We start from the raw sequence: 12,427 nt of genomic DNA, 5'->3' as shown, positions 1-12,427 counted from the left end.
TGTTCACTGCTCTGTGTGTGTGCATTTTGGATGGGTTAAATGCAGAGCACAAATTCTGAGTATGGGTCACCATACTTGGCTGAATGTCACTTCACTTCTACATGTTTTGGTCTTGGCAAGCACGAGCAATGACATTAACAGACTGCTGTTCAGGAACCTTTTTACAAGTGCACCTGTCGTTTTTAAAGGCCTAAATGTGCAGTCTGAGGAGAGTTTAAAATCATGTTGGCAATGTTTGGTGTTTGTAAAGTGAATTCCACAGATTCTGCAAATATCTGAGCACTACCGTAGTAGCATGTTGCAAAAATCTAGTACATTTCAAGAACTTCACACATTACAGTCACAATGAAAAATGCTTATAGTTCCTGACTGAATTTGTGACTCATGATAGAAAGAACATTTTGAACCAAAGACTTCATCTTAAGACAAATATTAAAGGTATCGACATATTATCTGGTACCTCTTTAGAAAACCTATTCTTATTAATCAATAACCACACTGCAACAAATGAGTAATGCAATAATATTAACATTCTAGTATCTGCTATTAAATAACAAGTGAAAACTAAGATAAGTAAAAACATGTTCATTAGTCCTCTATTCAATAATTTCCATTTTTTTCATTTCATAATTAATGTGAAACTAATCAAAAAACTAATGCATAATCAACATTTTAATTGTTATACCGTAATAGCATTTTTAACCGTTTTGACGACTTTACTACTGTCCCCTGCTTGTGTGTCAGTCATGGACCATTCTGTAGGTTTTCTGTCCCCCTTTGTTAACCTTATCTGGTTATCTTCGTTACCCTGTGTATTTATACCCCAGTGTTTGCCTGTGGTTCCTTTTTTGGGGTGTTTGTTTCCTGTTTTAGTTCTCTTTTATCTTCTTGTGTTCCCGTGCCTGTACTGAAAGGTAGATCACAATCAAGTAATGATAACATGAAGCTCTAAATATTTACTGATTTAAAGAAATTAAAGAGAGACCCGCACATTTTTCAGTCAGTCTCCACGATTTTGGAAAATAAATAGTTTCGTTTTCACCAATACTCTTTAGCTGAAATTTGGCTTTATTTTGATAGCAAAGCATAAGGTGTTGTGAACATCAGAAGAGAAGACATACACCCATCTGACGTTCTTGAAATACAAACTTGACACACCCAGTTTTAGGGTCAACCTCGCAAAAACTTGAATTTTAACTTGAACTTGAGACTTGAATTAAACCAATCAATTCATATGGATTCATTTGCATTTTTGCATGGGCTTTCAACTGAGTGGACAGAAACCTCTCAGATTTCATAAAAAAAAAAAAAAAAAAATATATATATATATATATATATATATATATATATATATATATATATATATATATATACACACACACACACACACACACACATTTGTGTTATTGAGGATGAATGAATGTCGTGAGAATGATTAAATTATATCATAATTTTTTATTTGGGGGGGAAATATCCTTTTAATCATGTACAAAAAAAGGCAGGATTTTCATTAACGACAATATAATTTTATGGGTAACACTTTAGAATAAGGTTTCATTAGTTAATGTTAGTTAACTACTTTAGTGAACATCTACAGCATTTATTAATCTTAGTTAATGTTAATTTCAACATTTAGTAATGCATTATTAAAATCAAAAGTTATGCTTGTTAACAATTAGTTAACTAATTAATAAATACAGTAACAAATGTATCGTTCATTGTTTGTTCATGTTAATTAATACATAAACCGACCTTAACTAATGGAACCTTATTCTTAAGTGTTACTATTTTATGTTTTGTTTCCTTCTTTGGAAATGTTTTCACGAGACTCATCACCTTAATTCAATGTAGTCCGCCTACAGAGCACCATTAGTCTTTGTAAAGAGCATTGCAAAATGTGTGTAGGCATTTCTAAACCTATATTTCCACAGAACAACAAAAGATACAGTCAAATATTGCTAAGACGCAAATTATATTACAAAATTGCTAGGAAGTGTGACGCTCTCAGTGTGGAGTAATAGTGGCCTTGAAAGTGTTGTGAAATACAAGCATTCATGAAGGTCTTTGGTAGATTGATTTATGGGCTCAAACCGGTCAATCCACCCATGAAACAGTCTTAAGCTAGACATGTTACACTTCCCAAACTGTCAGTAATTAAAGAGAAGGCAGTTTATAATGAGGGGGCAGACTGCTCTTTTGTGGCATCGCTGGCTGTGGGCACATCTTCATGCACATCTTCATCATCTGATTGAACGATAGGAGTGCTCGATCCGTCCTCGTTGGAGGCTTGACTGTCACAGGTGGAGTTGGAGGAAGTGGACAACAATCGGGATTTGATCTCACAAGGGTCAGCAGTTCTCAAGGACACGTGAGATCTCAGCAGTCCATTCTCTTCTATGTCAGTGTGGCCAAGAGCTGGAAAAGAAGTGACTATTTAATTTAATTGGACACAATTGTTCACTGAGCCATTTTATCTACAAGACATTTGTTCAGTGTAGATGACTTGATGACTAGTGATGCTTTTAGATCTGAACCAGATGGCTTCAACATATAATGAGTGACTGTTTCTTATGACACTTCCCTGGAAAATGTTAAAACTATAAAAGGTTTTTTTTTTTTACTAGAAAAACAGTCTTTTTTTTTTCTTTAACAACAGTGGCTCTTAAAATGGCTCTAAGCCATTCTTTATGCAAGACCACATAGAAAATGTTCATAGTAACTGACAGATGTCCTTGAAATAGGTCTCCTGAAAAAGTCACACCTGTCTTTGTGAAAGACTTAAGCCTTTTCCACACTAACTAAATTGCTGCCTTGATTTTTTTTCTCCAAACAGGCACAAAACCCAACTCAGAGCCGATTCTAAAGTAACCAGGATTTAAACTCCCAGACATGACTAAAAATCATCTGTACTGGGATGAAATAGTTGTTATTTATGATTCTTGCATAAAATATCATCAAATACGCAGTGAAGTTTAAATGGCCAACATCAGAAATAAACACAATTCTGAACAGAAATCACTGCTTAGCCTTAAATATATTTATTATTAAATCTGATTATGAATCAATTAATTAAACACTTTCAGGTTTATTAAAATCATTGTTTGTGTATAAAATAAAAAAAATAAAAAACAGTAAAAATAAAAACAAAATTGCATTTGTACTTTTTTTTCAGTAATTTTAAAAACAATGAATAGGAATTTTAAAACAAGGTGTATAAGTGTCCGATGTATGACCCTAGTAATGCTTCGTTGTTTTAATATTGGAGGCTCATGAGATGACTGAGTTTATATGGGTTACCCATCATTAGGTTCTTCACCTGCATTTGGCAGGTTGGTGAATGTTAATTTAAAGGGTTAGTTCAACCAAATATCAAAATAACGTGTGTTTTACTCACTCTTGAGGCATCCTAGGTTTATATGACTTTCTTCTTTCAGACTAATATTTTCAAATGTAATAAACACTTTTCTCTCACTTTTTTTTTTTTGGCCACCTGTAGGGGAAATCTAAATAGATTAATTCAGTGAATAGCTGAAACTTAATAAAACAATGGCGACATTTGAGGTCACGTTCAAGGACTTATGATTGCTGTAGCATGCCTGTAGTAAAGAATTGTCCAAAATTAAAAATGGTGTCGGGACATATGAGCCCTTGGAGAATTTTGATATAATGAGCATGTGCATTAGATTGTTAGCGATGCTTTACGTTAAGTTTGTTGAGCGGGTTTTTTTTTTTTTAAAGACTCCTGCGGGAGCGAGAATGGCTACGGCAGTAGGGAAGGACGGAAAGGGATCCTGCGGGAGCAACTACTGCTGTGGCAGTAGGGAAAATGCAGTAAAGAGATACGGAGAAATATAGATAGAGGCTCCTGTGGGAGCAGGCACCCCTGCGGCAGTAGAGACACGTAGATAGAGGCTCCTGCGGGAGCAGACGCTGCTGCGGCAGTGGGGAGAAACAGAAAAGGCTCTTGCTGGAGCAGACTAGGGCCGAAACAATTCCTCGAGTTACTCAAGTGACTCGATTACAAAAAATGATCGAGGCAATTTCCTATGCCTCGAAGCCTCTTTTAATTTATTTTAAAACTCAGGCCAGGTTATTTTTCCAGTGATTTTTTTTTTATGTGATACAACGTGTTTACATCACCCACAAAGCGGAAGGAGACACAAGCGATGCGTCTGAAATCGCATACTGCAAGGAGTCAGCAGTGTTTTGATTTGAGGGTGTGGGCAAACGTAAAGAGAACGCCGTGGCATGTGTCCATTGCGAGATACAGCTGGGATACCACAACTAGGGCCCTATGATTTCCGCGATGCAAAAAACGAAGAGAGAATCCAGTCATAAAAATGGAATTCACAGTTAAACACGGAATTGCACAGAATTTGCCAAATTTTTAATGAATTAATAAAAAATAGGTCATTGCACTTACATCAAATCATGATATGGACTATTATCTGTAAATATTAAGACGGAACAGTCTATTAAAATATAAATCCTGCATGTTCTGTGTGTCTCTGTTAATGAATGGAGCAGAAGCACTTCTTCCTTTATCAAACACACTGAAGGTGTAAAGGTACGTCAACCCATTAAAATAAAAGTCTGGTTAAAGACTATTGTTCAGCAGAATGTACATAGCCTACTATTTAAAAAAAAAAACTTTTTTAGTTTTTTAGGTTCAATCACACAAAATTTCTTCCATGTTTTATTTTAAATAGTAAATCCCCTGTGTTACCAAAAAGTTAAGTTAATTTTCAATAATTAAAAGATAAATTCAATTAATGTTTTATGTGTTTAATAAATGTGCATCTCAGAAAATGCTTTATTTAAAACCACAACTGAATGGCACTCAAATGCACTTAATTCGTCTGTCAACTTTATTGTCATTGTTCACAGTACAAGTACAGACAGAGAAACAATGGGTACTAATTAAATGTTTATTTTTGATGCATGCATTGCATTCTATGCATTTAAAAAATAATAATAAAAAAGGAAACTTAGTTGTTCATTTTAAGAGACCCAGGAGTCTTATTTTCTCTTGCATCATTAATATTGCACTTTTTTAATAATTCACATTTTATCCGATTACTCGATTAATCGATAGAATTTTTGGTAGAATACTCGATTACTAAAATATTCGATAGCTACAGCCCTAGAGCAGATGCTGCTGTGGCAGTGGGGAGATACGGAAAAGGCTCCAGCCGGGGGTTGGCACTGCCGGGGTGGCTGGAGTGAGGATTGGCTGTTATAGATGGATGAAGGGATTTTAAAGAGGGTTGGCTATGGTAGATCATTGTTTTGAATGAACGGAGATGGGTTGGCATTAGAGGGGTTGAGGGTTCGGTGAACTTCTTTGATAAGGAATTGGTCTGACTGCTAATAGGTCTTAAGGATGGTTAGGGTGTGACGGAACATAGAAGTAAATGGGAGCATGAAAGGAGGAGGAGAGATAGCTGCGTGAGCCACCTGCTGAGCTTTCTTCGGCTGCTGTAGTTGTTGGCTGCAGGAAAAGTAGAAGTGTTAGTAACAATTGATGGGGCAAGCTAAGAATAAAAAATGCCTGGGTAGCCTACTGTGTTGCCAGCTTAGCAATTGGTTGCCTGGTTTGACAATTTCTCAAGCCATGTCCGCATTATTACGTTCCTGCTGGAAAAGCATGAACGTTTTTTTTCTTGAACCTTAACAAGTAGATAATTAATAGTAGTTCTTCAAGAGGTTTCACAGAATATATTAGTTACTGATTAGTTAACTGTTACTTAACACAATCATAAAATTATATTACATACTGATTAGTTAACACATATTTCTTAGTAGTTAACAGTAGTGAGTTAAGTGTTAATGAATAATCACCTGTTAGTTCTTCAATAATTCCTTATTAGTTATGTAGTAAGTAAGAAACAGTATTCTAAAGTGTTACCCTTGCTAGTAGAAATTTCAGCTTGACTGCAGTGTCCAGCTGTATCAGGCAAATCACTCTCTGACCACAACTTACTGGTGGTAACTTTATACATTGCACAGTACTTTGCTTTGAGTGAAAAAGGAAAAAAATAAAAAATACCACTTTACATATTACAGGAAACTCAAATAATGTTCATGGTATCGGTAAAGCAACCTGAAGTTGTAATTTTTTGTTGTCATAAACTGTTGGCAATGCAATGAAGTTCAGAGGTGTTATTACTTTATACAATTACCATATGGGACAGTGGATCACATATTACCTGCCACCTGATCCTGTTAGATACAGCAGTCAAGAAGGAACACCAACTAGCAAACCCCAGGCTGCTGACTTCAAAACTCTGCTCACCTCATTTGATCTCAAGCTAGTGTCTACTACAGCGACTCACAAATCAGGCAACAAACTGGACCTCATCTACACGCGCTGTTGCTCTGTGGACAACTCTTCAGTTGCTCCACTGCACACCTCAGACCACTTCCTCATTACTGCTAACTAGAGCCCGACCGATATATCAGCCGGCCGATATTATCGCCCGATATGAGCTAATTGCATTTAAATCGGCATCGCCGTTTATAACGGCCGATGAAACATGAGAAACAGAGTCTCATGCTTCACTCATGTTATGAGTGTTGCATAGTTTGCCCAGCAGAGGGAGCTCTGCAGCTCCAGAGTTGACAAGTGCGCCAGAAATTCACTACAGAAGAAAGCGATCACCCAAGCCACGGAGATGTACTGTTTTGACGGTGAGTCTGTCTTTCGTCATATGAAATGATTGTAGATTTAGTTCATACACTGTATATAAAAACGGTGTGGTAGTTCTAGCTAACGGTCCTATCATTATGACTTCTAAATATTCTGTAACATCACTTACAGCCGCTAATGCATTGCTATATTAGATAAGCCACAAAGCTAATACCATGTTTATCAGTGGAAGAGCGCGAACGTTAATAAGAGGTCAAACTATAACGTAAGCGTTTAACTTATTCTTATTCTATTGCGGTGTGTTTCCCACATAATGACAGAGTAATGGGCCTTTCACACAGGACGCGGTATGCACGGCGCTTGCCGATGGGTTCAGCATTGCCCTTCAGATACAACGCGATTTGCGCTGCGCTATGGCGTAGGTGGAGTTTTAAAAACTTTTAGCGGGAGCTCTTTCAAAGTCTGTTGTTCCTCCTTTCGGTCAGCAGCAAACATGTATCTGAACAAGCGCTTTTTTCTTTTCTTTTTTTTTTCTTTTTTACAGATTGTTTAAAAGCAGCTTTACAGATATAACAGGAAAATGTTGAAATAATATTGTTAAGTATAAGTAGGTAATACCTATTGCTTGACAAATTAAAATATTTATATATATTTCTCATTTTTGCCTATGTAGGAGATCCCTGTTTATTATTATTATAATTCTAATGATGACATGAGTAATGATACATGGAGATGTTATTAATACACATGCTTATTCTTTCTATGTCTCTCTTTCTGCCCTACAGATGGCTGAAAAAGGTGAATGCTGTAGCAGCAAAGTGTGGGACTACTTCTGCAAATACTTTAACTTTAGTATTATAATTTATTTACAGTACACACACAGACTGTTAAAACCAGCTTCAACTGGAAGAAAGTAAAAGTGTTAAATGTTTAAAACCAGACTTTTTTGATCATTAAAAAATATATACTTTTGATGTGCAATTGTTTAGTCATTGAGACTGTAATCTAAGGCTTTTTTTTAACATAATCCCTTCTGGAAAATGATTTATACAGCCCACATACATAGAACAGGCAGATATTTTGCTACTGAATGTTGTGTAAGTGCTGTTTATAGGAAATGGGTCTAATATCCAGATTATTTTTAAAACCAAAATATCGGCTTATAAATCGGCTCTTTTCGAGTTAATATCGGCATCGGCCCCCAAAAATCCATATCGGTCGGGCTCTACTGATAACCTAGCACTTACTCCTGAAGTGCCTCACACACCAACGCAGGTCACCTTTCGACGAAACCTACGCTCCCTCTCTCCATCTCGCCTATGTTCTGTGGTTTCATCCTCGCTTCCTGCACTCCCTCAGTTTTCTGCTCTGGACACTAACAGCGCTACGGACACTCTTTGCTCCAGTTTAAAATCTTGTTTGGACAACTTTTGCCCACTGTTGTCTAGACCAGCACGCACCGCCCCATCTGCCCCCTGGCTCTTTGAGGTTCTCCGTTAACACCGCTTTAAACTCAGGGCTGCATAGAGGAAATGGCAGAAATCAAGAAACTCTACCGACCTCAGTTTGTATCAGTCTCTCCTCTCTTCCTTCTCTGCAAATGTCTTCACGGCTAAAACATCCTACTACCACAACAAAATTTACAGCTGTTGTGACGCTCGGACACTCTTCAAGATTTTCTCTTCTCTTCTTAATCCGCCACCACCAGCTCCTCCATCAACTCTTACAGCAGACGACTTTGCAGTTTTCTTCACATAAGACAAGATCCATCAGTGACCAGTTCTCCACACAACAGACTGAGGACAACTTCACAATGACAGATGCACACTCTTTCTCCTTCTTCTCCCAACTCTCAGAGATGGACGTCTCCAAACTTCTCCTGTCCAATCATCCTACTACTTGTCCACTTGATCCAATCCCCACTCATCTCCTTCAAGCGATCTCTTCTTCAGTCATACCTTCGCTGACTCACATTATCAACTCCTCTCTTCACTCTGGAACATTTCCGTAAGCATTCAAGCAGGCTTGGGTAAGTCCACTGCTCAAGAAACCATCTCTAAATCCAGTGCTTCTTGAAAACTACAGACCGGTATCCCTTCTTCCATTCATTGCAAAGACACTTGAGCGAGCTGTGTTCAACCAGCTTTCTATGTTCCTTGTACAGAACAACCTCCTGGACAGCTACCAATCAGGCTTCAAAAGTGGCCACTCAACTGAGACTGCTCTACTCTCGGTTACTGAAGCCCTGCGACTAACAAAAGCAGCTTCAAAATCCTCGGTACTCATCTTACTGGACCTTTCTGCTGCTTTTGACACTGTTAATCACCAGATTCTCCTGTCCACCCTCAGAAAGATGGGCATCTCTGGAACAGCACTCCTATGGGTTAAGTCCTACCTCTCTGACAGATCCTTCAGTGTGTCTTGGAGGGGTGATGTTTCAAAGTCGCACCACCTTTCTACTGGGGTTCCTCAAGGCTCAGTACTTGGTCCACTTCTCTTCTCCATCTACATGACATCATTAGGATCTGTCATTCAGAAGCATGGCTTTTCTTATCACTGCTACGCTGATGACACCCAACTCTACTTCTCATTCCAACCAGATGACCCGACGGTAACTGCTCGCATTTCAGCCTGTCTGAGTGACATCGCTAGCTGGATGAATGACCATGACCTTCAGCTTAACCTTACGAAGACAGAACTCCTGGTGATTCCAGCTAACCCATTGCTTCATCACAACTTCTCTATACAGCTGGGCTCATCAACCATTACTCCTTCGAGGACAGCCAGAAACCTAGGAGTTGTGATGGATCATCAGTTAAGCTCCACAGACCACATTGCTACAACTACCCAGTCCTGCAGGTTTGTCTGTTACAACATTAGGAAGATTAGACCCTTCCTGTCAGAGCAAGCAACCCAACTTCTTGCCCAAGCTCTTGTTCTCTCCAGACTGGACTATTGTAATGCTCTCCTGGCGGGCCTTCCTGCATGTACTGTCAAGCCTCTGCAATTGATCCAGAATGCAGCAGCGAGGGTTGTCTTCAATGAGCCAAAAAAAGCTCACATTACTCCTCTCCTCATCAGGTTACACTGGCTACCAGTAGCTGCTCGCGTCAAATTCAAGGTACTGAAGCTTGCCTACAAGACGACCACTGGCACGGCGCCAACTTACCTAAACTCATTGGTTAAATCTTATGTGCCCTCCAGAAGTTTGCGCTCTGCATGTGAACGACGCCTTGTGGTACCATCCCAAAGAAGTTCAAAATCACTCTCACGGACCTTTTCCTGGACTGTGCCCAGCTGGTGGAATGACCTCCCAATCTCAATTTGTACAGCTGAGTCTTTACTCATTTTCAAGAAACATCTAAAGACTCATCTTTTTCGCCTGCACTTAACCAACTAACACTAGCACCTTTCCTTTTCTTGTCTTTTCATTTATAAAAAAAAAAAAAAAAAAACCTGGCTATGCGTTCTGTACTAGCCTAACTGAGACTTGTCATGGCACTTGTATACTGTTGTTGTTCTCTTGTTGACCTGACTGCTTCTATTGGTCTCATTTGTAAGTCGCTTACAAATGTACCACAAGGCGTCGTTCACATGCAGAGTGCAAACTTCTGGAGGGCACATAAGATTTAACCAATGAGTTTAGGTAAGTTGGCGCCGTGCCAGTGGTCGTCTTGTAGGCAAGCTTCAGTACCTTGAATTTGACGCGAGCAGCTACTGGTAGCCAGTGTAACCTGATGAGGAGAGGAGTAATGTGAGCTTTTTTTGGCTCATTGAAGACAACCCTCGCTGCTGCATTCTGGATCAATTGCAGAGGCTTGACAGTACATGCAGGAAGGCCCGCCAGGAGAGCATTACAATAGTCCAGTCTGGAGAGAACAAGAGCTTGGGCAAGAAGTTGGGTTGCTTGCTCTGACAGGAAGGGTCTAATCTTCCTAATGTTGTAACAGACAAACCTGCAGGACTGGGTAGTTGTAGCAATGTGGTCTGTGGAGCTTAACTGATGATCCATCACAACTCCTAGGTTTCTGGCTGTCCTCGAAGGAGTAATGGTTGATGAGCCCAGCTGTATAGAGAAGTTGTGATGAAGCAATGGGTTAGCTGGAATCACCAGGAGTTCTGTCTTCGTAAGGTTAAGCTGAAGGTCATGGTCATTCATCCAGCTAGCGATGTCACTCAGACAGGCTGAAATGCGAGCAGTTACCGTCGGGTCATCTGGTTGGAATGAGAAGTAGAGTTGGGTGTCATCAGCGTAGCAGTGATAAGAAAAGCCATGCTTCTGAATGACAGATCCTAATGATGTCATGTAGATGGAGAAGAGAAGTGGACCAAGTACTGAGCCTTGAGGAACCCCAGTAGAAAGGTGGTGCGACTTTGAAACATCACCCCTCCAAGACACACTGAAGGATCTGTCAGAGAGGTAGGACTTAACCCATAGGAGTGCTGTTCCAGAGATGCCCATTTCTGAGGGTGGACAGGAGAATCTGGTGATTAACAGTGTCAAAAGCAGCAGAAAGGTCCAGTAAGATGAGTACCGAGGATTTTGAAGCTGCTTTTGTTAGTCGCAGGGCTTCAGTAACCGAGAGTAGAGCAGTCTCAGTTGAGTGGCCACTTTTGAAGCCTGATTGGTAGCTGTCCAGGAGGTTGTTCTGTACAAGGAACATAGAAAGCTGGTTGAACACAGCTCGCTCAAGTGTCTTTGCAATGAATGGAAGAAGGGATACCGGTCTGTAGTTTTCAAGAAGCACTGGATTTAGAGATGGTTTCTTGAGCAGTGGACTTACCCAAGCCTGCTTGAATGCTTACGGAAATGTTCCAGAGTGAAGAGAGGAGTTGATAATGTCGCTTGGATAAAAGCGTCTGCTAAATGATTAAATGTTAATGTATAAAAAATTTTGATGCAAGTGATGTAATTTGTTGATGGCTATTTAGACTGGTTTGGAGTATGTACCTGGAAGATGGGGCGTCAGCGATCCTTCCTCTCCGCTGGCACTGAAGAAGACATCCAAGGCCTCCTGATCAGAGATGTCCACCAGCTCCATCTGTTCTAGCATATCAACGTTCACCTCCATTGATGAAATACTTCCTAAGGGAGCTGTAATAGGAGGGTCAAAGACAGCATCTTAGATAAAAAGACAATTATTGGAAATGAATATTGTGTATTTGGCTACTTATAATATTGTTTATGCTTATTTCATCTATCTTAACACATGTCTTAGAACAAAAATCATAGTTGTTGAACAAATGGGTTTTGCTATAATAATGTGTGATATGGATCTATTAAAATTGATGATTTGTGATGATAACATTTCTGAACTAATACAAGAAGTTAGCTTGCAGTCAATGTTTCATTTAATAAAATAAAATGTCACGCTTGCAGAGATACCCCCCCCCCCCCCACACACACACACTAAAAAAATTGGCATGTGTAGCAATGACAGCTTATATTATTATTATTTATTAGTAGTAGTATTGTTAGCACACTAGAAGTATTTTCCCCTAAGAATAGTTAATAATAACATTATATTATTATATTATAAATATTATATATAACAATTGAAAAAATTATGTTTGTGTTCAAACTCACGTCTCTTATAATCTATCTGCAGGTGTGCAGAGGAAAGGTAGACATCCACGTCATGTTGAAAGACCTCCTCAAAGAATCGTTGTCTTTCTCTCATCCTCATTTGCTGGGTCGAATCTGGGTCCGGGACACTCTGCACATGCTCCGTCTCCGCTACCAGCAACAACAGAGACACCAGGTCAACACACAATGAC

At 39.2% G+C, this 12,427-nt stretch overlaps 1 protein-coding gene across 1 annotated transcript; it reads right to left on the bottom strand.

Annotated features, from left to right (window-relative positions):
- Nucleotides 1–1,435: 1,435 nt before the first annotated feature.
- On the bottom strand, nt 1,436–12,427 carry LOC127951792 (dysbindin-like). The gene is made up of 3 exons (XM_052549833.1): nt 12,237–12,427; nt 11,601–11,744; nt 1,436–2,415 (listed from the first exon to the last, which is right to left on the bottom strand). Exons 1-3 carry the CDS (start codon nt 12,334–12,336, stop codon nt 2,171–2,173), a joined length of 489 nt encoding a protein of 162 aa, XP_052405793.1. The 5' UTR covers nt 12,337–12,427; the 3' UTR covers nt 1,436–2,170.

The sequence above is a fragment of the Carassius gibelio genome, chromosome B3 (assembly GCF_023724105.1).
Source record: "Carassius gibelio isolate Cgi1373 ecotype wild population from Czech Republic chromosome B3, carGib1.2-hapl.c, whole genome shotgun sequence".
In the NCBI taxonomy this organism is placed as follows: domain Eukaryota; kingdom Metazoa; phylum Chordata; class Actinopteri; order Cypriniformes; family Cyprinidae; genus Carassius; species Carassius gibelio.
The sequence above is the reverse complement of the archived record's forward strand: the minus strand, read 5'-3'. Positions and strand labels throughout refer to the sequence as shown.

Bases quoted from the DNA above. Each gene is read 5' to 3' on its own strand.
- LOC127951792 (XM_052549833.1), bottom strand. From the start codon at position 12,336: ATGAGGATGAGAGAAAGACAACGATTCTTTGAGGAGGTCTTTCAACAT. The intron at 11,745-12,236 runs GTGAGTTTGAAC...CTCCTATTACAG, and splicing joins GCAGATAGATTATAAGAGAC to CTCCCTTAGGAAGTATTTCA. The intron at 2,416-11,600 runs GTACATACTCCA...CTTCTTTTCCAG, and splicing joins GCTGACGCCCCATCTTCCAG to CTCTTGGCCACACTGACATA.